General features: G+C 40.5%; 2 protein-coding genes across 3 annotated transcripts in view; both read right to left on the bottom strand.

The window, feature by feature from the left end:
- Positions 1-5,197, bottom strand: part of LOC139468754 (MFS-type transporter SLC18B1-like) — a 33,449-nt gene extending 28,252 nt beyond the window's left edge. For both annotated transcript variants that reach the window (XM_071250888.1, XM_071250904.1), the window contains exon 1: positions 5,079-5,197. The gene's annotated coding sequence lies outside the window, so the exon portion shown is untranslated. The remainder of the gene's footprint in view (positions 1-5,078) is intronic.
- Positions 5,198-9,915: 4,718 nt separating this feature from the next.
- LOC139468745 (probable E3 ubiquitin-protein ligase MID2) lies at positions 9,916-18,596 on the bottom strand. Its single transcript, XM_071250875.1, has 5 exons — positions 18,514-18,596; positions 16,318-16,847; positions 15,459-15,770; positions 15,011-15,088; positions 9,916-10,007 (listed from the first exon to the last, which is right to left on the bottom strand). The coding sequence occupies exons 2-5, from the start codon at positions 16,840-16,842 to the stop codon at positions 10,002-10,004; spliced, it is 921 nt and encodes a 306-aa protein (XP_071106976.1). The 5' UTR covers positions 16,843-16,847; positions 18,514-18,596; the 3' UTR covers positions 9,916-10,001.
- Positions 18,597-21,056: the final 2,460 nt, after the last annotated feature.

Below are 21,056 nucleotides of genomic sequence, written 5' to 3'. Positions count from 1 at the left end.
AGATATAACGTCATCAAGTTGCGAGCGCATATTCGAATCCACGCTCTTCATTCCTCTTTGCGATTTATTGCGTAGCCATCTTTTATTCGTGAATGCATGGCAGTTGATTGTGCAAATGCCAAAAAGACGTCTGGATATAATATGCACTGTATAATATATACTCTGTAAAAATGAAACGCAAAAGTAGTAAAATCGTAAATATCTGACAGTGTTTCCGACATCCATACAAAATAAATACTATAATTGAATTGGTACTTTCTGCATGGATTGGGTTGGATTTGTGTGGAAAGAATGAGATACTGCAGAAATTTGGTGAAAAGATAGAATAATCGCAAAAGCACAACCACGTGAGAGCATGGCGCCGAAACACACCAACATGACATGCACGTGCACCATCACTTGTTTGGCTATAAAAACGTTGGGTTTTTATTTGCATGACGTCACAATATTACAGCAAGTGAACACCGAAAACATGCCACAACGGACGGAAGCCAAACGCAACAACACCATCGGCGTACTGCAAACAGAATAATCATCTTCAGCTATAGCCAAGTTTTTCCAGGTAGCACCAACCATCATTACAAGACCGTAGAACCGTTATCAGACACACAACACGTGACCTTCCCAGATCAGGTTGACCACGTATCACTACTAGAGCACAGCACAGATTCATTTGGCCACGCCACTTACGTGAAATGTCATTTTCAAACAAGACAACGCGCGGCCTCACATGACAAGACTGACAACAGCCTTTTTCAGGTATCAGACATCCAGGCCCTGCTCATCTTCCCAAGGCAAGAGAGTTAACTGACTTTAAAAGTCCAGTTTCCACCCTTGCTGAACTAGGCTGGAATTCCTGGGCTCGATCGTAGCGCCACCAGTGGTTATTATGAGTTATGTCCCTTCTGAGCCTCTCCTATGGAACAATCCGATTCCATCACTTGCACTTGTTTTTAAACAAAATGGCGGCGCCCAGTCAAGACGATCTGATCGTTAATCAAGATCTATATTGTGATAAAACGGGTCTTACATCGAGAAGTGCATCAAAACACGCGAGCACCTTGATTAAAAACATGAAAAGGTTTGGAAAATATCTGTTGACAACGAGTTGGCGGTGCACATGCTTTACAAATCCTACAATCGACCGTAATCTGCGTGACAGTTTGCGAACCGGATTTCGATTTCGTTGCGAGATTTTGATTGGACTATGCATAGACTCGTTAGTCCAGCCAAAATGTAACTCCATAATACCAGCCTAGTTCGGCAAGGGTGGAAACTGGACTTTAATAGTCAGTTAACTCGCTTGCCTCGGGAAGATGGGTCCTGCTATGGCCCTCCAGGTGTCCAGATTTAACCCAATCGGACACTTAATGGACGACTGCGAGCATGTCAGCAACAACCCCAGAACCTCAGACATTTGGCACAAGCACTGCAGGGAGAGTGGGTGAACATTCCCCATGCCACAATTCGGGATCTGATTGCTTCCATGGGACGACTTTGCCAGTCAGATTTGGACTGTAATGGTGGCCACATGATTGAGAACAGATGACCTTCATCTTGAAAATCTACTGTTCCATGTGTGTCCTAATGACTTTAAGTCAATGACAATGATGTGTGCCAATTTTGAACAATCGATATTTTGACATATCTATATGATATGTGAACTATACATTCTTGTTTGGCAGAGTATTAGTCAGACATGTGTCAAATGGGCAACCCGGTGTGTTAGCTGATGTGATAACAAGATATAACTTCTATATCCACAAATTCTGAATTCTGAAGATGCCCCTCGTTCCTCTTAATGCAACTAGAGTTGCTATGGAGGCGCGAGAGACGTTGTCATTAATCAAGGGGAAGCCTGAATGCACGCGTCAAAGTCGATACCATCGAGATGGACTGGCGATATGGGTGGCAGGTGTCCGTGTCAGTATGATGCGAATTACAGCACGGACGTTATTTAGGTCTATAATTACATCAGAGACCATATACCGGTATATGGTCTCTGATTACATGGATGATATAACTGTGTGAAGACGGGTCATTGCGTCGATTAGTATGACGACAGACATTTGCACTGAGTCCAACCCTGAAGCAACTATGCTACCCAACCGACGTCTGTCCACCAGAACATTGAGGAAGTGCTTGAGAGCAGCAGGAATGGCGTCCAGGAGAGTCATGAAACTCCCCCGCACATTAATCGTTTTATCATAACAACCCATCCGTGGAGTAGTGGATACAGCAATGGAGCTGACAAACCCGCACAAGTTGAGCAGACAGACCAATATGCTCGTAGAATAGGTAATTCAGCAACCCATGCTTGCCCTAACTTGCGACTAACGGGATCGGGTGGTCAGGCTCGCTGACTTGGTTGATGCATGTCATAGTATCCCAATTGCATGGATCGATGCTTATGATGTCAATCACTGGATTGTCTGGTCCAGACTCGCCGTCATATAGCTGAAATACTGCTGAGTACAGTGTTAAACAACAAACAAACAAACACTATCTATTTGAGTTAACGTTAGCAGTCGATCGCATAACTCCAGAATTGGAGTTTGGTAAATTTGGCAATGTTCCTGTACAATTGTCATTATCATGTCCCGGTACAGTGTAGACATTGAAGGACTTGCATGTAGTTCCGCAATACTGCTGCCTGCATGTGTATGTTCATCAGTCGGTGGTGTCGAGCACCTGTCAAGGCCGACACAAATCTACAGACAGACAGTGATGATACCAGGATTGAACACGCGCAGGTGTATCACATCGTACCTTTGACTCGTTTATCCGGACATTTATCGATGCGTGCGGTTTCACTGGGAACGCTACCCCCTGGTTTAACGGGATTTCACTGTATATCGCTGATGCAATAGTGACTTTAAATTTAACGTCCCGCCGGCATTATTTCAGCCATATAGCGACGCTGATGCAATAGCGTTTGAATACGTCACAACCTTAACTTTTATTCTCTAAATGAAAATGTGTCTACACTGTTGTATTTGCAGAATGATAGGCCAGGGGTTCATATTACAATTATTATGACAAGGTATGAGTATATATAGTTTTTAACAGAGCACGGTAAACATAGACATCAATATTTGGTCTCTTGCAAAAATAGACACAGGGATGAGTAGTTTGTACAATGCCAAGAAATATGCATTTTATTTCTTAATTCAAAATAACTGTAACACGTAAGCATACAGTGAAATTTATCTTCTACCTTCTTCAAAGAACATAATGTACATTATTTAGTCTGGTATTTGAGCGAGGCCTCGGTGAGTCCTATTCCCCTCCAACCAATTCATTTGTACCGTCAATCTAATAATATCTTATCATTTAGATAGGAACGTTTATGTTAAAAATACAGTAACTTGCGGTACAAGTCAAAGTACGGTATTGTTCAAGACATCATTCTGGCCACTGATGTGTCAAATTTAGAAAAGTCCTCCAAATGCGTCAAATTTAGAAACGTCTATCATAAAACGTGTTGAATGTTTTACTAAGGCTTGGGTGCCGTATGTCAAGGCAAACAACGTTTGCACAAGAGTCGTATAATTTACGATGTCTTAAAATTCCCGATTTAAACACACATATACGCACACACAAAACACAAACATACACACACGCAATCAAGAACGCACGCTCGCACAAGAGACATACACACGCACAAACATGCACACACAAACACACTTGAGTCCACACTCAGACATAAGCCTGTAATCTCACTTGCAGCTGTATGTGGATCAACTATGACAAGGCATTTTTCGGGGCAGATTCTCGTACGTAGACAATTACACGTACAGTTTGCACTAGACTAACATCTAGTCTCTGAAATGAACTGTTTTACAGAAAAAAAAACAGTTGTTAATTTATAGTTAAAAATAATATAAAGGATCCCGGATACTTTCTTCATTTTTTATTCTGCAGTAATCTAGACTTGCCAAATATTATAGACCTGCATGGGCTGTATTGGATATATTTGTGTCAGGGTCTGCATGACAGGTTAAGCTTGCACACACAATGACCATGTATGCATGTAGCGCTGTGTCCCTGCTGAGATGCCTGTCAAACTGGTCATACTAGTGGCACGGGCTGTATTGGATATAGTTGTTTCCGGGTCTGCATGACAGGCTAAGCTTGCACACACAATGACCATGTATGCATGTAGCGCTGTGTCCCTGCTGAGAGGCTTGTCTAACTGATCATATCAGTGGCACGGGCTGTACCCGCGTCAGCGAGTGTAATTGCTGCAGGTGGCTCTCGGGAGGTCAGTCGGACCTGCCACCGACCCATATCTGACGTAATGCTTCAGTATTCCTGATAAAATGCTTAAAAAATAAAATTTTATAATTATATTATCACGTGAGTCCGCCTTCCCCTGAAACCTCTCAACTCACTAAATATTATCTTTCGATAGGCTGCCTTCAGATTCAGTTTCCAGTAAATATGAGACAGCATCACCCAGTCGGTCATTGTGTTCACTTTCAGAACAAATACAGATCGCCTTCCTCCAAATTCAAACTTGACGCTAATGTATATGGGTTTTAGACTGAATCAAATATTATAGGAAAGGCGTTATACTCCTTTAAAGAAGACAAGTTGTGCCTTAGCAATTGTAGCAAGTCTGTTTATCAATAATAATAATCATAATAATAATAATAATAATAACAATAATGATAATAATGATAATGATAATAAGATGATAATACCAAAACAAAAAATAGCAACAACAACGTGAGTATGGTGGAGTGTCAACCGACAATAGTTTGACTTTCTTCAGTTGAATGAGTCATGTGAATCCGGCTTAGGGTTTGAACATGTTATCACAGTATTGAAGCGTACAAACAGCTGTCCGAGGATACCCTGAATAAACACGGATAAAAACGCTACTTCTGTACAGGCCGGAGCTGATGCAACACATACAACGTGTGCTTCGCTGAACAATCACAGGCGATGTTTACACCAAGACACATATACATGTGAGAAATGTCTACACATATTTCATGCGTACACTTGATCAATCAGCCATAGAACATTATGAACTTTCCACACTGAGGAGAATACCACTAAACGTTACTCACCGACACATGCGGCTCCACCGTGGTGAGAATCGGGTCCCAATGGTCAAGGTCCACTTTTGTATACAAAGTGGACGTACACGCTACAGTAAACAGCTCGCCTTGCAGGTTAAGGCTGTCACGATCACATGTGTGCAGACATGAGTAATCAGGTGTAAACAACATGGGCTGTATTTGGGCGACCATAACCATCCACATGTCACAGTATATATGATAGATGATCGGTAATTTAAACACCTCTGGAAAGGTAGCGTAAGCGGGAAAACGTTTTCTCATTTCTAGATTACATTGTTCATATATCATTTCTAAATGCAACTCTTGGTCCCATATTGTATTAAAGCGAGTGGTGGCATATACTCTGATGTACTGTCGTGACATAAAAAAGACGCATTGTTGTGATAGGTATGAGTTATACAAGTTAGGGCCGGTATTGTTAATAGACAGGAGTAAAACCAGTTGATGCCGGTATTGATGGGACAGACCTGGCAGTACAGTACCAGTACATGCCGGATTTGTTGACAATGTGATAAATGGGTTTTACTGACACCTGGTATTATAAGTATTTGATAGTGACTCGTGAACACGTACTCATGATTAAATAGTAGGAATCGCCTCTGCTTCGGAATATGGAAAGGGTTTTGTCGCTTTTCCTATACACAAATATATGCCGTTATCGTCGTGTGATATGGCAACTATATACCAAATGGTGTTGGTATTGATGTGATATATGACATTTTTTCTTTATATAAACCAAATGGTATCGGTATTGGTGTGAGATATGATAGCTATGTACTAAATGATGCCGGTATTGATGTGATATATTACAAATATATACCAAATGGTGTCGGTATTGATGTGATATATGACAACTATATATCAAATGATGCCGTCATTGATAGGACATATGACAACTTTACATCAAATAGTGCCGCTGTTTCAATCCATAGTTCTTGAACTGTTTAACTTCTGTACATCACACAAATACTGGGGGCATGGGTGGCCCAGTCGACAAAGTTCCACATTTCGCTGTGCAGAGTTGCGTCACTTAGGCGTGTCAGAAACCTATGTTCGTTAGTTCGAATCCCACATTCACCCTGATTATGTTTCTAGTTTTGTCACACCCGTGATTGTGATGTGATATTACTCATTCACTCCTACAAACATTCGAATGTATTGACTCTGTATATATATTCTTAAAAATAATTTTAAATTTCGACATTTGTCCACGAACTAAGACCAGTATATCAACAAGCCTGCCCCTTAACTTCCCCTGCCAAGCAAGTTTATGTCTGGTTTTGCTTCCACGACTAAAACATTTGCTCAAACACAACAGGGTGCAGATAACACGTGACATACCCCAGTTCCGTCTGAATACCCTCGTCTCATAACAACACACACTGACGTTCCACGTTTGGGCGGTCTGACTATACACACATGCCTGCTGATAAAGCAACAGAGTTGGGTCTCGTGACCAGATATGGGAAGGCTGTATGCGGGATAATACAATGATAACAGCAGCTCATGTCCCAGGTCCCTAACCAAACTGCCATGACGTAAGAGCGGTTTGAGAGGGAGAGGTTAAAATCTGGGATGCTGAGAACATGGATGGCGCATTTTGGACCAGGTGATCCTCAACTGTCTTTTTCCGAAATGGGATTTATATATTAGAAGGGAGGGGGTAACATCTAGCATCGTCACGTGAGGTGTTACAATGTAGGTATACAAAATAGACGAGATGCACTTCAAATACATCGGACTATTATTTGGCCAAACCTAAAGAGGTTATGACGGCTCTGTCCTCCCATAACCCCAAGGATTTTAAACAATCTTATACCTATTAACCAACCATATTCAAGACTCACAGATTTCGAAGATATTATAAACATACCATTGTCATGCTGTCATTTTGATCTGTTTTGATTTTTAATTTGATGTGCTAATTTTTTATCTCCTCTTTTGTATCACCGTTTGGGGTTTTAAGGCAATAAACTGTCAAAAAATTCCGTTATTATATGATAATATATACAAGTTAAAGTAAGCCCCAAATCTATATAGAAATAGCATGTACATGAATGTAAGCATATTCATGTACCTCTGAATGTATTTGATTGTCGTTCCGCTTATTTGTTACAAGAGGGTAACCTAAATTGAATCAGTAGATAAGCTCCACGAGGGGTGGATGGTGAGTGTGACGCTGCTTATAGGAAACTTCCAGCAATATCACTGAAATGTGACACCAGAAAAGAGGCTTCAACCATTGTAGCTATGTGGGGAATCTATCTCGGGCCGTCCGAGTGACAAGCCGACGCTACCCCCACCGCTTCCACAAGTGGTATAGTCCTGTATACATATAACAGCTCAAATACGATCACCAGCTGCAGGTACCTCATTTCAACGTTCATCAATGTACGAACACATGATAAAGCTATGCTCTACCATCCCATATATATATATATATATATATATATATATATATATATATTTCAAGTGGATTAGTATATACAATTCAAGTAATACGGGTGGTCTGAAGCTCGCTGTGCAGAGTTGCGTCCCTTAGCCGCGGAGATCAGCTGATCGTCGGTTAAAATCCCAAATGTATCCCGATTATGATCTTTGATCCGTCAAAGCGGTTTATATCTTAAGTGATTGCATTCCCTTAATATTATGATAAAACACTATGATATATAAGATATGCTGAACAAAGCGGCTTTAGTAGTTTTCATCAGACGTTTGACAGAGGAGGGTCTCCGTGGTCTAGTGCTAGAGCGTTCGCAGAGCTGAAGGTCGTGGCTTCGATCTCTGACCGCGTCATACCAAAAGATTAGGCTCAGATGGCTAGCAATACAAAACCGGCATTAGTCCGGACTAGTACAGGCACACACACACACACACACACACACACACACACACACACGCACGCACGCACGCACACACACACACGCGCACACAAACGTGCGCGCGCGTGCATCATGCGCGTCGCTATATTGGTGCAATAATTGCTTGAACGTAACCTTAAACCCCACCTCACCAACAAGAAAAGATGGGACCTCGGGTTAAACCGATATAAACTGCTTGGGAAAAGGAAGTGTACACTTTGATTTGACCCAAAGATTACAAACGTTATCAAAACGTTATTTTGCTGAAAACAGTCGACGAAATGCTGCAAACATAAGTTCCAAAACCTATATGTCAAATATACCCGTATCCAATACATCCCCGTGGGATAACCATTTCTTGTTTGTTTCATTTTAGCCACCATCAAACAAGGGTGTATACTTTCTTCTGCCCGGCATAACTCATCATACAACACAACGTGATGCACGTTAAGAAAGTGTGTGAATAGGTTTTGATAAATCCAAGTTATTCCACATCAATCTCAAATATCAACACAAATTAGAATCACAACAGATATATGATAATTTGCAAACCAACATATGATTTGTTAGTAGAGCGTCGAAATGCGATGATAACTGAAAATATTTATGAAGTAAATGTAAGATAAATATAAAAATAATCGTAAAGATGCAAGCGAATTGTGTTTTGTTTTTTGTTGTTGTTGTTGATTTTTGCTTTTGTTTGGGTTTTTTGTTTGTTGTTGTTTTTGTTTTGTTTTTGTGTTTCCTGTGTGTGTATTTTTTTTTTTTTTTTTTTTTTTTGGGGGGGGGGGTGTTTGTTGTTTTTGTTTTGTTTGTTTTTTTCTTTGTTTTTTTCTTTCTTTCTTTTTTTTGGGGTGGGTGGGAAGGTGGGTGTGTATTACCGTGGTAGTTACACTGTCTGGCTTGGCACTTGACACGTTGGCCGCTTTGCGATTCCAAGGAACACAGCTTCACTGAAATGTCTATCTACCGTTCAAAATTAAAGACCCCGTGGTTGTTCTGGTTGTTAGGCTCGTGTGCTGTCCTTTAGGAATTAATATTCTTGTTCTCGTGTTCATACAGCTAATAAAGCGTTAGTTCCTGTTAAACGTGTACAGGCTGGAAAATATTTCATTTTCTGTTTTATTTAACGTTTGGTACCCAGATTAAACCAATTATTACTGTATGCATGTGAAGTGTGGGGAAGATTATATCGAGCGGTTTAAAGTATGCAATAGGTGTGTGTAGTAATATTTCCAATGTTTCTGTACTTGATATGTATACGGTAAACATATTTTAAATATTGGTTGATATTGTTATCATTGTCTAACAAGGGATATCCAAAGGAACGTTATCATTATGTCAATGTTTAGATCAATGTGACCGTGTAGCATGGGCATTAAATGTAACAGGATCACTGTTCACTTACGGTTATGGCCTGCTGAATTTATGTACATATACCTATGGCCTTTATACCGGATAAAGATATAAACTTTGTAAGGCTTGGTGACTTGGTTGATCGTCACTATAACTCCAGGGCATGGGACGTTGCTCATGATATCAACCACTAGTTGTGTGGACAAGCATAGATTATTTACAAACCACCGTTGGAATAGTTTTGACTGTGGCGTTAAACAACAAACTAACTCCAGCATGAATGAATGAATGAATGAATGAATGTCTTTATTTCCTCCAGATAAATCCGAAGATTTTCAAAACATCAAGATTATGTAATTAAATAATCAAATAACACAGTAATCAAACATATATACATATATACATATCAATGTCCCGCATATTTACAGGCTATAAACAGTGAGAAATATTGGTATGGTTACCAAACGTTGTTTAGGATATGTTTGATTTGATATAAATACTTTGAGAATCCAATAATTGTGAAATGCCATGCTTGAAGCTTGTAATTAGTGGTTAATTGTAATTGTTACATTTGCTGCTTGGTCGAAATATACATATATAAGTTTTTACATTTTTTGTCATGATATACATATGTGTTCACATTTTTCTCCACGTACTGATCCCCACTCAGCTGCGACGTGATGTCTGTCTCACTTCAAGTCTGAAAATTAAAGAGCAAATGTACAGTTTGAGTATACATGATTTTATGACGCTTTACACAACTACTCGTTGCTTTGCGATTCATGCTTCTCCTCACAAAGTTCAGGTGCCATATTAGAATAAAGACATACATGTCTAACAGATAGGTCATTTCATACATGTCTAGCAGCTAGGTCATTTCATACATGTCTAACAGCTGGGTCACTTCATACATGTCTAACAGCTAGGTCATTTCATACATGTCTAACAGCTAGGTCATTTCATACAAGTCTAACAGTTAGGACATTGCATACATGTCCAACAGATAGGTCACTTCATACATGTCTAACAGCTGATCATTTCGTACATGTCTAACAGCAAGGTCATCTCATACATGTCTAACAGCTAGGTCATTTCATACAAGTCTAACAGTTAGGACATTGCATACATGTCCAACAGATAGGTCACTTCATACATGTCTAACAGCTGATCATTTCGTACATGTCTAACAGCTAAGTCATCTCATACATGTCCAACACCTAGGTCATTTCGTACATGTCTTACAGATAGGTCATTTCATACAAGTCTAACAGATAGGTCATTTGATACAAGTCTAACAACTAGGTAACTTCATATATGATAAAAGCTAGGTCATTTCATACATGTCTAACAGATAGGTCATTTCACACATGTCTAACAGCTGGGTCACTTCATACATGTCTAACAGCTGGGTCATTTTATACATGTCTAACAGCTGATCATTTCATACATGTCTAACACCTAGGTCATTTCATACATGTCCATCAGATAGGTCATTTCATACATGTCCAACAGATAGGTCATTTCGTACATGTCCAACGGATAGGTCATTTCGTACATGTCTAACAGCTAGGTCATTTCATACATGTCTAACAGATAGGTTGTTTGATACAAGTCTAACAACTAGGTAACTTCATATATGATAAAAGCTAGGTCATTTCATACATGTCTAACAGCTAGGTCATTTCATACATGTCTAACAGCTGGGTCATTTCATACAAGTCTAACAGCTGGGTCATTTCATACATGTCTAACAGCTAGGTCATTTCTTACATGTCTAACAGCTGGGTCACTTCATACATGTCTAACAGCTAGGTCATTTCATACATGTCTAACAGCTGGGTCATTTCATACAAGTCTAACAGCTAGGTCATTTCATACAAGTCTTACCACTAGGTAACTTCATATATGATAAAAGCTAGGTCATTTCATACATGTCTTACAACTGGGTCACTTCATACATGTCTAACAGCTAGGTCATTTCATACATGTCTAACAGCTGGGTCATTTCATACAAGTCTAACAGCTAGGTCATTTCATACAAGTCTAACCACTAGGTAACTTCATATATGATAAAAGCTAGATCATTTCATACATGTCTAACAGCTGGGTCACTTCATACATGTCTAATAGCTAGGTCATTTTATACATGTCTAACAGCTGATCATTTCATACATGTCCAACAGATAGGTCATTTCATACAAGTCTAACAGCTGGGTCATTTCATACATGTCTTACAACTAGGTCATTTCATACATGTCTCACACCTAGGTCATTTCATGCATGGTTTTCCAAATGAAATACAAGCATCTGGTTTACATATTGCTTGGGAAAGATAAATTGTCTCCTATGGCATGTGCCCCAATGATTGGAATTATGTAAGATGTAAAGCTGTTATACTCCTTACCCCAGGGCGTCTCTTAGTCAGCTCCTCAATCAATTCTAGCAGCATGTAAGATGTAAAGCTGTTATACCCCTTACCTCATGACGTCTCTTAGTCAGCTCCTCAATCAATTCTAGGAGCATGTAAGATGTAAAGATTATACCCCTTACCCCAGGGCGTCTCTTAGTCAGCTCCTCAATCAATTCTAGGAGCATGTAAGATGTAAAGCTGTTATACTCCTTACCTCATGACGTCTCTTAGTCAGCTCCTTAATCAATTCTAGAAGCATGTAAGGTGTAAAGCTGTTATACCGCTTACCTCATGACGTCTCTTAGTCAGCTCCTCAATCAATTCTAGAAGCATGTAAGATGTAAAGATAATACCCCTTACCCCAGGGCGTCTCTTAGTCAGCTCCTCAATCAACTCTAGGAGCATGTAAGGTGTAAAGCTGTTATACCCCTTACCTCATGACGTCTCTTAGTCAGCTCCTCAATCAATTCTAGAAGCATGTAAGATGTAAAGATAATACCCCTTACCCCAGGGCGTCTCTTAGTCAGCTCCTCAATCAATTCTAAAAGCATGTAAGATGTAAAGCTGTTATACCCTTACCTAATGACGTCTCTTAGTCAGGTCCTTAATCAATTCTAGGAGCATGTAAGATGTAAAGCTGTTATACTCCTTACCTCATGACGTCTCTTAGTCAGCTCCTCAATCAACTCTACGAGCATGTAAGATGTAAAGCTGTTATACTCCTTACCTCATGACTTCTCTTAGTCAGATCCTCAGTCAACTCTAGAAGTATGTAAGATGTAAAGCTGTTATACCCCTTACCTCATGACGTCTCTTAGTCAGATCCTCGATCAACTATAGAAGCATGTAAGATGTAAAGCTTTTATACCCCTTACCTCATGACGTCTCTTAGTCAGCTCCTCAATCAATTCTAGAAGCATGTAAGATGTAAAGCTGTTATACTCCTTACCTCAGAGCGTCTCCTAGTCAGCTCCTCAATCAATTCTAGGAGCATGTAAGATGTAAAGCTGTTATACTCCTTACCTCAGAGCGTCTCTTAGTCAGCTCCTCAATCAATTCTAGAAGCATGTAAGATGTAAAGCTGTTTTACCCCTTACCTCATGACGTTTCTTAGTCAGCTCCTCAATCAATTCTAGAAGCATGTAAGATGTAGAGCTGTTGTACCCCTTACCTCATGACGTCTCTTAGTCAGCTCCTCAATCAATTCTAGGAGCATGTAAGATGTAAAGCTGTCATACCCCTTACCCCAGGGCGTCTCTTAGTCAGCTCCTCAATCAATTCTAGGAGCATGTAAGATGTAAAGCTGTCATACCCCTTACCCCAGGGCGTCTCTTAGTCAGCTCCTTAATCAATTCTAGAAGCATGTAAGGTGTAAAGCTGTTATACCCCTTACCTCATGACGTCTCTTAGTCAGCTCCTTAATCAACTATAGGAGCATGTAAGATGTAAAGCTGTTATACCCCTTACCTCATGACGTCTCTTAGTCAGATCCTCAATCAACTCCAGGAGCATGTAAGATGTAAAGCTGTTATACCCCTTACCCCAGGAGGTCTCTTAGTAAGCTCCTCAATCAACTCTAGAAGCATGTAAGATGTAAAGCTGTTAAACCCCTTACCCCAGGAGGTCTCTTAGTCAGCTCCTCAATCAACTCCAGGAGCATGTAAGATGTAAAGCTGTTATACTCCTTACCTCCTGACTTCTCTTAGTCAGATCTTCAGTCAACTCTAGGAGCATGTAAGATGTAAAGCTGTTATACCCCTTACCTCAGGACGTCTCGTAGTCAGCTCCTCAATCAACTATAGCAGCATGTAAGATGTAAAGCTGTTATACTCCTTACCTCATGACGTCTCTTAGTCAGCTCCTCAATCAACTATAGGAGCATGTAAGATGTAAAGCTGTTATACCCCTTACCTCATGACGTCTATTAGTCAGCTCCTCAATCAATTCTAGAAGCGTGTAAGATGTAAAACTGTTATACTCCTTACCTCAGAGCGTCTCCTAGTCAGCTCCTCAATCAATTCTAGAAGCATGTAAGATGTAAAGTTGTTATACTTCTTACCTCAGAGCGTCTCCTAGTCAGCTCCTCAATCAATTCTAGAAGCATGTAAGATGTAAAGATAATACCCCTTACCCCAGGGCGTCTCTTAGTCAGCTCCTTAATCAATTCTAGAACCATGAAAGATGTAAAGATAATACCCCTTACCCCAGGGCGTCTCTTAGTCAGCTCCTCAATCAATTCTAGAAGCATGTAAGATGTAAAGCTGTTATACCCCTTACCTCATGACGTCTCTTAGTCAGCTCCTTAATCAATGCTGGAAGCATGTAAGATGTAAAGCTGTTAAACCCCTTACCTCATGACGTCTCCTAGTCAGCTCCTTAATCAATTCTAGAAGCATGTAAGATGTAGAGCTGTTGTACCCCTTACCTCATGACGTCTCTTAGTCAGCTCCTCAATCAATTCAGCTGTCATACCCCTTACCTCATGACGTCTCTTAGTCAGCTCCTTAATCAATTCAAGGAGCATGTAAGATGTAAAGCTGTTATACTCCTTACCTCATGACGTCTCTTAGTCAGCTCCTTAATCAATTCTAGAAGCATGTAAGATGTAAAGCTGTTATACCCCTTACCCCATGACGTCTCTTAGTCAGCTCCTCAATCAATTCTAGAAGCATGTAAGATGTAGAGCTGTTGTACCCCTTACCTCATGACGTCTCTTCGTCAGCTCCTCAATCAATTCTAGGAGCATGTAAGATGTAAAGCTGTCATACCCCTTACCTCATGACGTCTATTCGTCAGCCCCTCAATCAATTCTAGAAGCATGTAAGATGTAAAGCTGTTATACCCCTTACCCCAGGAGGTCTCTTAGTCAGCTCCTCAATCAACTCTAGAAGCATGTAAGATGTAAAGCTGTTAAACCCCTTACCCCAGGAGGTCTCTTAGTCAGATCCTCAATCAACTCTAGAAGCATGTAAGATGTAAAGCTGTTATACTCCTTACCTCATGACGTCTCTTAGTCAGCTCCTCAATCAACTATAGGAGCATGTAAGATGTAAAGCTGTTATACTCCTTACCTCATGACGTCTCTTAGTCAGATCCTCAATCAACTATAGGAGCATGTAAGATGTAAAGCTGTTATACCCCTTACCCCAGGAGGTCTCTTAGTCAGCTCCTCAATCAACTCTAGACGCATGTAAGATGTAAAGCTGTTAAACCCCTTACCCCAGGAGGTCTCTTAGTCAGCTCCTCAATCAACTCCAGGAGCATGTAAGATGTAAAGCTGTTATACCCCTTACCTCATGACGTCTGGTCAGCTCCTCAATCAAATCTAGGAGGAGGTTTTCTTTAAGATTCATTACTTCTATCAGATGTGCCTTAAAGAAAAACGTATTTTAATCTTAATACCAGCATTAAGGTTTACAAAAGTCATTGTGTGTGTTGATGTGTTGGAATTAACTTTCCTATTCAAAGAAATTGTTAATCAGTTACAACGTTAATATGCCACCAAATATCCATCTGTTACCCCCTGCCATTAAACTTACCATAGAACAGAAACATCTACGTTTTTAAAATTTGACAAATACATGTTATACACTTGTACTTATCTTAGGTAACAGCGCACGGTGGAGACCCGGATTAAATTTCCATTAAGAATACAATACATAATGCTGTAATGAGTACCCCACTTGATATTGCTGGAATATTCTTAAAAGCAGACTCACACTGGTGTTCTCTCGTGTTTACCTGGACGTTTCTGTCACTACTGACTGACTCCCAAGATTGACTCGCCATCTGGGGTGCCGACGGCTCAAGGCCAGTGTGTGTCTGGGCACGGGGAGGGCATGGCTGCGACTGCTGACGTTGTACAATGCCTCCGGTTGGAAAAGCACTGCCACTGTGGGGGCTACTAGTTGGAGTGTTAGAAGGTCGAAGGGTGTGGCCGGGAGCTGAACTTGTTGTGGGGTGGTAGTTCTCGAGACAGGGCTGACAGAAGGACATCTGGCACTCAACACATTGGACGATGGCGGAAGAGTTACAGATGACACAATCAGTAGTCTGAGAACACAATAGACAAGTTCCCATAAGAAGAATTACCGCATATCGCAATAAATGATATAATATTAGACCCTATTCATTACACATAAAATCTTTGCCTAAGCCAAAAATTGTGTGATCATTCAGTTGCAATCGTTCATGAAATAGGGTTTACGTTCCATTATTATATGTTATAATTTGGTTTGGATTCTTCCAACAAAATTTTATGATGTTTGTTTGTTCGTTGTTTAACGCCACACTCAGCAATATGCCAGCTATATGACGGCAGTCTGTAAATAATCGAGTCTGGACCAGACAGTCTAGTGACTGACATCGATCCACGCAATTGGGATACAATGACATGCATCAACCAAGTCAGCGAGCCTAACCACCCGATCCCGTTAGTCGCCTCTTATGACAAGCATGAAGCGTATTGGGACTGACAATGTGATCGAGCGTTGTCCCCTGAAAAGTCAATATGAAAATTAATTATACATAATTGTCACTGATCTTTACCTGCGAATAAAATAATTTAATCACATACTACAGTAATGAAGTGAGGCATTACCGTTTCAGCTTTTTCAAGATATACAATAGCATGGCCACTATCTTCAGGATGATATGCCTCCAGGCATTGAATACAGAAGGCAATGCTGCATGTTTGACACACGACCTGTGACGCTGTATGCTTGGCTGTGTCACACGTGCTGCACTGCCTGTGGAAGCTGGGTGGAAAAGAAGAGGATGACCTCTGACCTGATGACGTCTGCGTATGTCCTGTCGTCTGCTCACGTGTCGCCTTCTGCTGACTTCCGACAAGAGGCATCCATGCACCTTCGTTAGTAGGTCGTGGAAAAGGAATGATCGACTGTTTGTAAATTTCAACCATGTTGCTTAATGGAAAGTTTTTACGCATTTTTCTTGGATCTGGTGGCATCGCCTGTTGGCACTCCGGACACGCCGTGATTCTGGAAGCTACCAGACAATCCACACACCGCCGACATAGAGAGTGAAGACACGGAAGCAAAACAGGGTCGGTATACAACTCCAGGCACACAGAGCACGACAACTGTCTTCTCATATTTTCATCCATGTCTCCTACCAAATCAGAAATAGGTTGAAGGATAAATATTTATATTATCATGCAGGTCAATATTCTAGCACTCTTAACATTGTCACTCTCATTGGGAAGGTATCTTGGCATTCGCAGTTCAGGACCCTGAATCACACAGCATCACAGCATAATAAAAGCGACAAAACTATTTCCCTCATCAAAATGATTTCCATAATTTCCATAACTCTAACATTGGTTTACGATCGTCGATACCCAATATGGGTATAAAGGGTAAAGCCCCTTTCTCTATATATTATATCCGTTTTATTGCTGTATTAAAAGGGGCGTAAAACTATACTTAGTCACTCACACACTCAGATTCGATTATTTACAAGCCTGCGTCACATAGCTAGAATTATGCTGAATTTGTAGTTAAACAATATTCACACAGTCATCACAGACACTTTAATTAACATTGGATCCCCTACACGTACGTGTAGAATAGGGTTAGAAAAGGTCTTCAGCAACCCATGCTAACGGGATCTGGTGGTCAGGCATGCTTGGTTGATGCATGTCATTGTGTCTCGATTGTGAAAGAGTGCGGCGTTAAACAACAAACAAACAAACAAAACACGTACATGTGTACTTTAAAACGTTATGAACTTGTTATGCAATACAACCTGTGATATGTAGATACCCCATGTCTGGCCTTTAACAGGTTTTTAATGAAGTGTGTAATTACAATTTTAATGTTTCATTGGGATCCACGGTTATTTTATTAAGGTAAGAGTACCATTTAAGGGACACTGGTACGTTATATTAACATATAATAACTTCCTTTATTACTTGCCCGTGAACAGATCACCCGTTTAATAAACATACACATATATTACACATTGTGTAATACCAAAACGCGTGCTGATGTACTCTCGGAACACGTTTCTAGAACAAATATTGAAAGCTCTCAACATCCCTTGGCTTATTCAACGACATTGCGCGTGGAGATGATAGATCACTGAGAGGAGCTTATGCACACACGATGACCTCAGCAACCTTGTTGCTAGGCTGACACGGGAGCTCGTTTAGTATTCTATATTCAACTCACCTTTTTCAGTCTCACAGAGGCTGTTTAACTACTGCGATAAAAGCGAGAAAAAACTTTCTGTAATTATAAGACAGCTTTGATAAAACAGTCGGTTGTACGAATCCGAATCATAGGCATATCTTTAGGAACAATTATCAAATAGTGATGATACCAGGTGTTCGAGGAAAGGTGAGCATATCCTGCTCCACCGGTGGTACCCACAAACAAATGCAAGGGCAAGTCAGTTGTTCACTCGTACAAAACGGGAACATAGGGTACAAGTCTAAATGACATGGCATAAAGAATACAACCGTGAACTGAAACATCGTTCACAGTAGGATCTGTGCTGCATGTGTGATCCCCGTAATCATTACTCATATATATTTATGTACGTCAAACAACTAAAATCTTTCGTTATTAGTGTAGGAAAATATATGATCAATACAACTGCATGGTAATTTTAATTCTTATTTAACTCGAACCATATCAGATTCTCGGGCAGTGTTGCAACGTTAACACACAGAGAGAGGGCAGCTCACAAACGAAAGGTGGCTAGAGTCACATTTTTACAATTTATATTTCAACAACATTGTATCTATCCTATTTGAGAAGAATATAATACCTACTGGTGTCACTGTGTGAACTTGTTAAGAAGTTTACTGGGTCGCTCTATCCGATCGACAATAGATCCGTGTTTCTACGTTATCACAACAGCGCCATTTTGATCTAGTTTCGTAGGCTAGATTTATAACCTTATGCATGTTCTTATCTTGGATTGTAACACTGTTATCAAGCATGTGCAAGGAAAAGGATACACATGCTATACACGCCTCTAATGAATATACCAGGACGTAGTGGAGCAGAATATTAAAACAGCTGAAATTCAAGGGAAATACATTTGTACATATTATAATTTAATATTTGTTGTAAATATATTATCTAAAGCTTCCGCACATGGTCTGTGTTGAATAGTTTGAGAAATAAACTCCATTATTATCACCTTATGACGTATATAAAACAATAATACTAGTAAAACGGAGGGGCGGTCGGGTAGCCTAGTGGTTAAAGCGTTCGCTCGTCACGCCGAAGACCCGGGTTCGATTTCCGACATGGGTACAATGTGTGAAGCCCATTTCTGGTGTCCCAGGGTCGTGATATTGCTGGAATATTGCTAAAAGCGGCGTAAAACCATACTCACTCACTCCTAGTAAAACATATTATGATACGATCAATGTGATCCTTTAATGAAACACTTTAAACGTCTTTAATATAGTTACGTTATGTAGGTTACGTCAACCCCCTTGATGCTGCCAGGCGACGAAATATATATCGTGACAAGGAGTATTATACGAGTTATAAAGTTTGATCTAAACTAGTTGTGTTACGCCAGACCGATCATGTATGATACATGGTGTCTCTGACGGAGTAAATCAGGGTGTGTGTGTGTGTGGGGGGGGGGGGGGGGGGGTTACCTTGCGTTCAGTGCTGTCGTGTACGAGTGAAGTGTGCCGCCCCTTGTCTCCGCTGTCTTCCTGGGTTAAAGGTTGTGTAGAATTGATCGCACCTGTTAACCTATGTGTGAATATGCATAGAGGATGTGACGATGTAACGTTATGTGGTTATCGTGTACAGCTGCTTTGTTGGAGGGGTAGTTCGATTCAATTTACTGGGTTTTTTATTGAGACATGTCTCAAAGAAGATAGATATGAAGCTAAAGTTGCTGAGTTAACTCCTCGTGGATATGCTTTCACATAGTATCCAAGAATAGGATTCGTTTGTTTGTTTGTTTGACGCCACAAACAGCAATATTCCAGCTATATGACGGCGGTCTGTAAATAATAGAGTCTCGCCAGACAATCTTGTGATTGACATCATGAGTATCGATCCACGCTTTTGGGATACAATGACATGCATCAACCATGTCAGCGAGCCTGACCATCCGATCCCGTTAGTCGCCTCTTACGACAAGCATAGTCGCTTTTTACGGCAAGCATGGGCTGCTGAAGACATATTCAAGCCCGGATATTCAAGAATAGGAAGATACTTCGGTGGGCTTGCTGTTCTATACGATAAAAGCGCAAACCGTTTCCATAATCTTATGAGTTGGGTTTGAATCCCGTTTCGCCGGGATGCGGAAGGTCGGGGGTTCGACCCCCGGCCGCGCTAAGAGAGTTTAGAGATGGTACTTTCGGCTGGAAGTCAGTATATTGTGTCTGAGCGGGGTATTCATGTTAAGCTGCGGCAGGGTTTCTCAGTGGGCTAGCACTATAAAATCTGCCGGACTAGTATAAGCGGCCACACGTCGCTATATGAGTGCAATAATCTTGAATGCGACGTTAAATCCTATATATTTTTTTAATTTGAAGTTTACACGATATACGGCTTTTCCATTGGACGAAAGGTCGGTCACCTGACCGCGAAATTGACGTTCATAAGTGTATGAACAACACACTTTGACGTTCATACGGTTTTCACGAGACCGTGTTCTTGAAATGACGTAAACACTAACGGACTACTTCCACATTCCTGGGGAAACCCCTGGGAATGCTCTACCACGAAAACATACATACGTTCTTTCTGATCATTTAGAACCTTTATTCTTGGTCTCAGCGTTTCAGTACACGTTGAGAAATGTCAGAGACCGTGACTGCATGATTGTTCACGAATATCCTCGCTGGATACCTTAGTGTTTGTTTGACGCATCTTTATTCACCTTTCAATGATTCACCAGTTGATCAATGATGACTAACACATATAACCGTCACAGGTTCATTAACAACTTCGGAAATCTCTCCCGTCACGTTGATCGTGTCGGCCATTTTGACGTCTTGTACTTGATGTAAATGTATTACGACGCGCTGTCATTGTGACTTACTTACTGAGGCAGTTCTGCACTATGTCCCTCATTCAGTCTTGCTTGACAACGGTATAAGGATCTATACCGAAACGTCGCCTTTTACAGTATTAAAGAAGTTGTCATCCATAAAAAAAATGTGTCTAACCTGCTGGCATCACTGATTTTCAGTGATCTATTCAAATGGTTTTGCCTTTTACCCCAAATGGAATCTGTTTATCGGCTTTGATGTTTTAAATACTTGAATACATTTCAGTTATGACACTATACATTCTGAATTTCATTTTTCAGTTTTGTGATCAATATTCTCTTTAA

Source organism: Haliotis cracherodii, unplaced genomic scaffold (assembly GCF_022045235.1).
Source record: "Haliotis cracherodii isolate W230 unplaced genomic scaffold, xgHalCrac1.p SCAF_1, whole genome shotgun sequence".
In the NCBI taxonomy this organism is placed as follows: domain Eukaryota; kingdom Metazoa; phylum Mollusca; class Gastropoda; order Lepetellida; family Haliotidae; genus Haliotis; species Haliotis cracherodii.
The sequence above is the reverse complement of the archived record's forward strand: the minus strand, read 5'-3'. Positions and strand labels throughout refer to the sequence as shown.

What these genes read in the sequence shown, in the direction of transcription:
- LOC139468745 (XM_071250875.1), bottom strand. Translation starts at nt 16,842, where the DNA reads ATGGATGAAAATATGAGAAGACAGTTGTCGTGCTCTGTGTGCCTGGAG. An exon ending in ATCTTGAAAAAGCTGAAACG is followed by an intron (nt 15,771 to 16,317) that starts GTAATGCCTCAC and finishes TTGTGTTCTCAG; the next exon opens with ACTACTGATTGTGTCATCTG. An exon ending in GTAGTGACAGAAACGTCCAG is followed by an intron (nt 15,089 to 15,458) that starts GTAAACACGAGA and finishes TTTTTCTTTAAG; the next exon opens with GCACATCTGATAGAAGTAAT.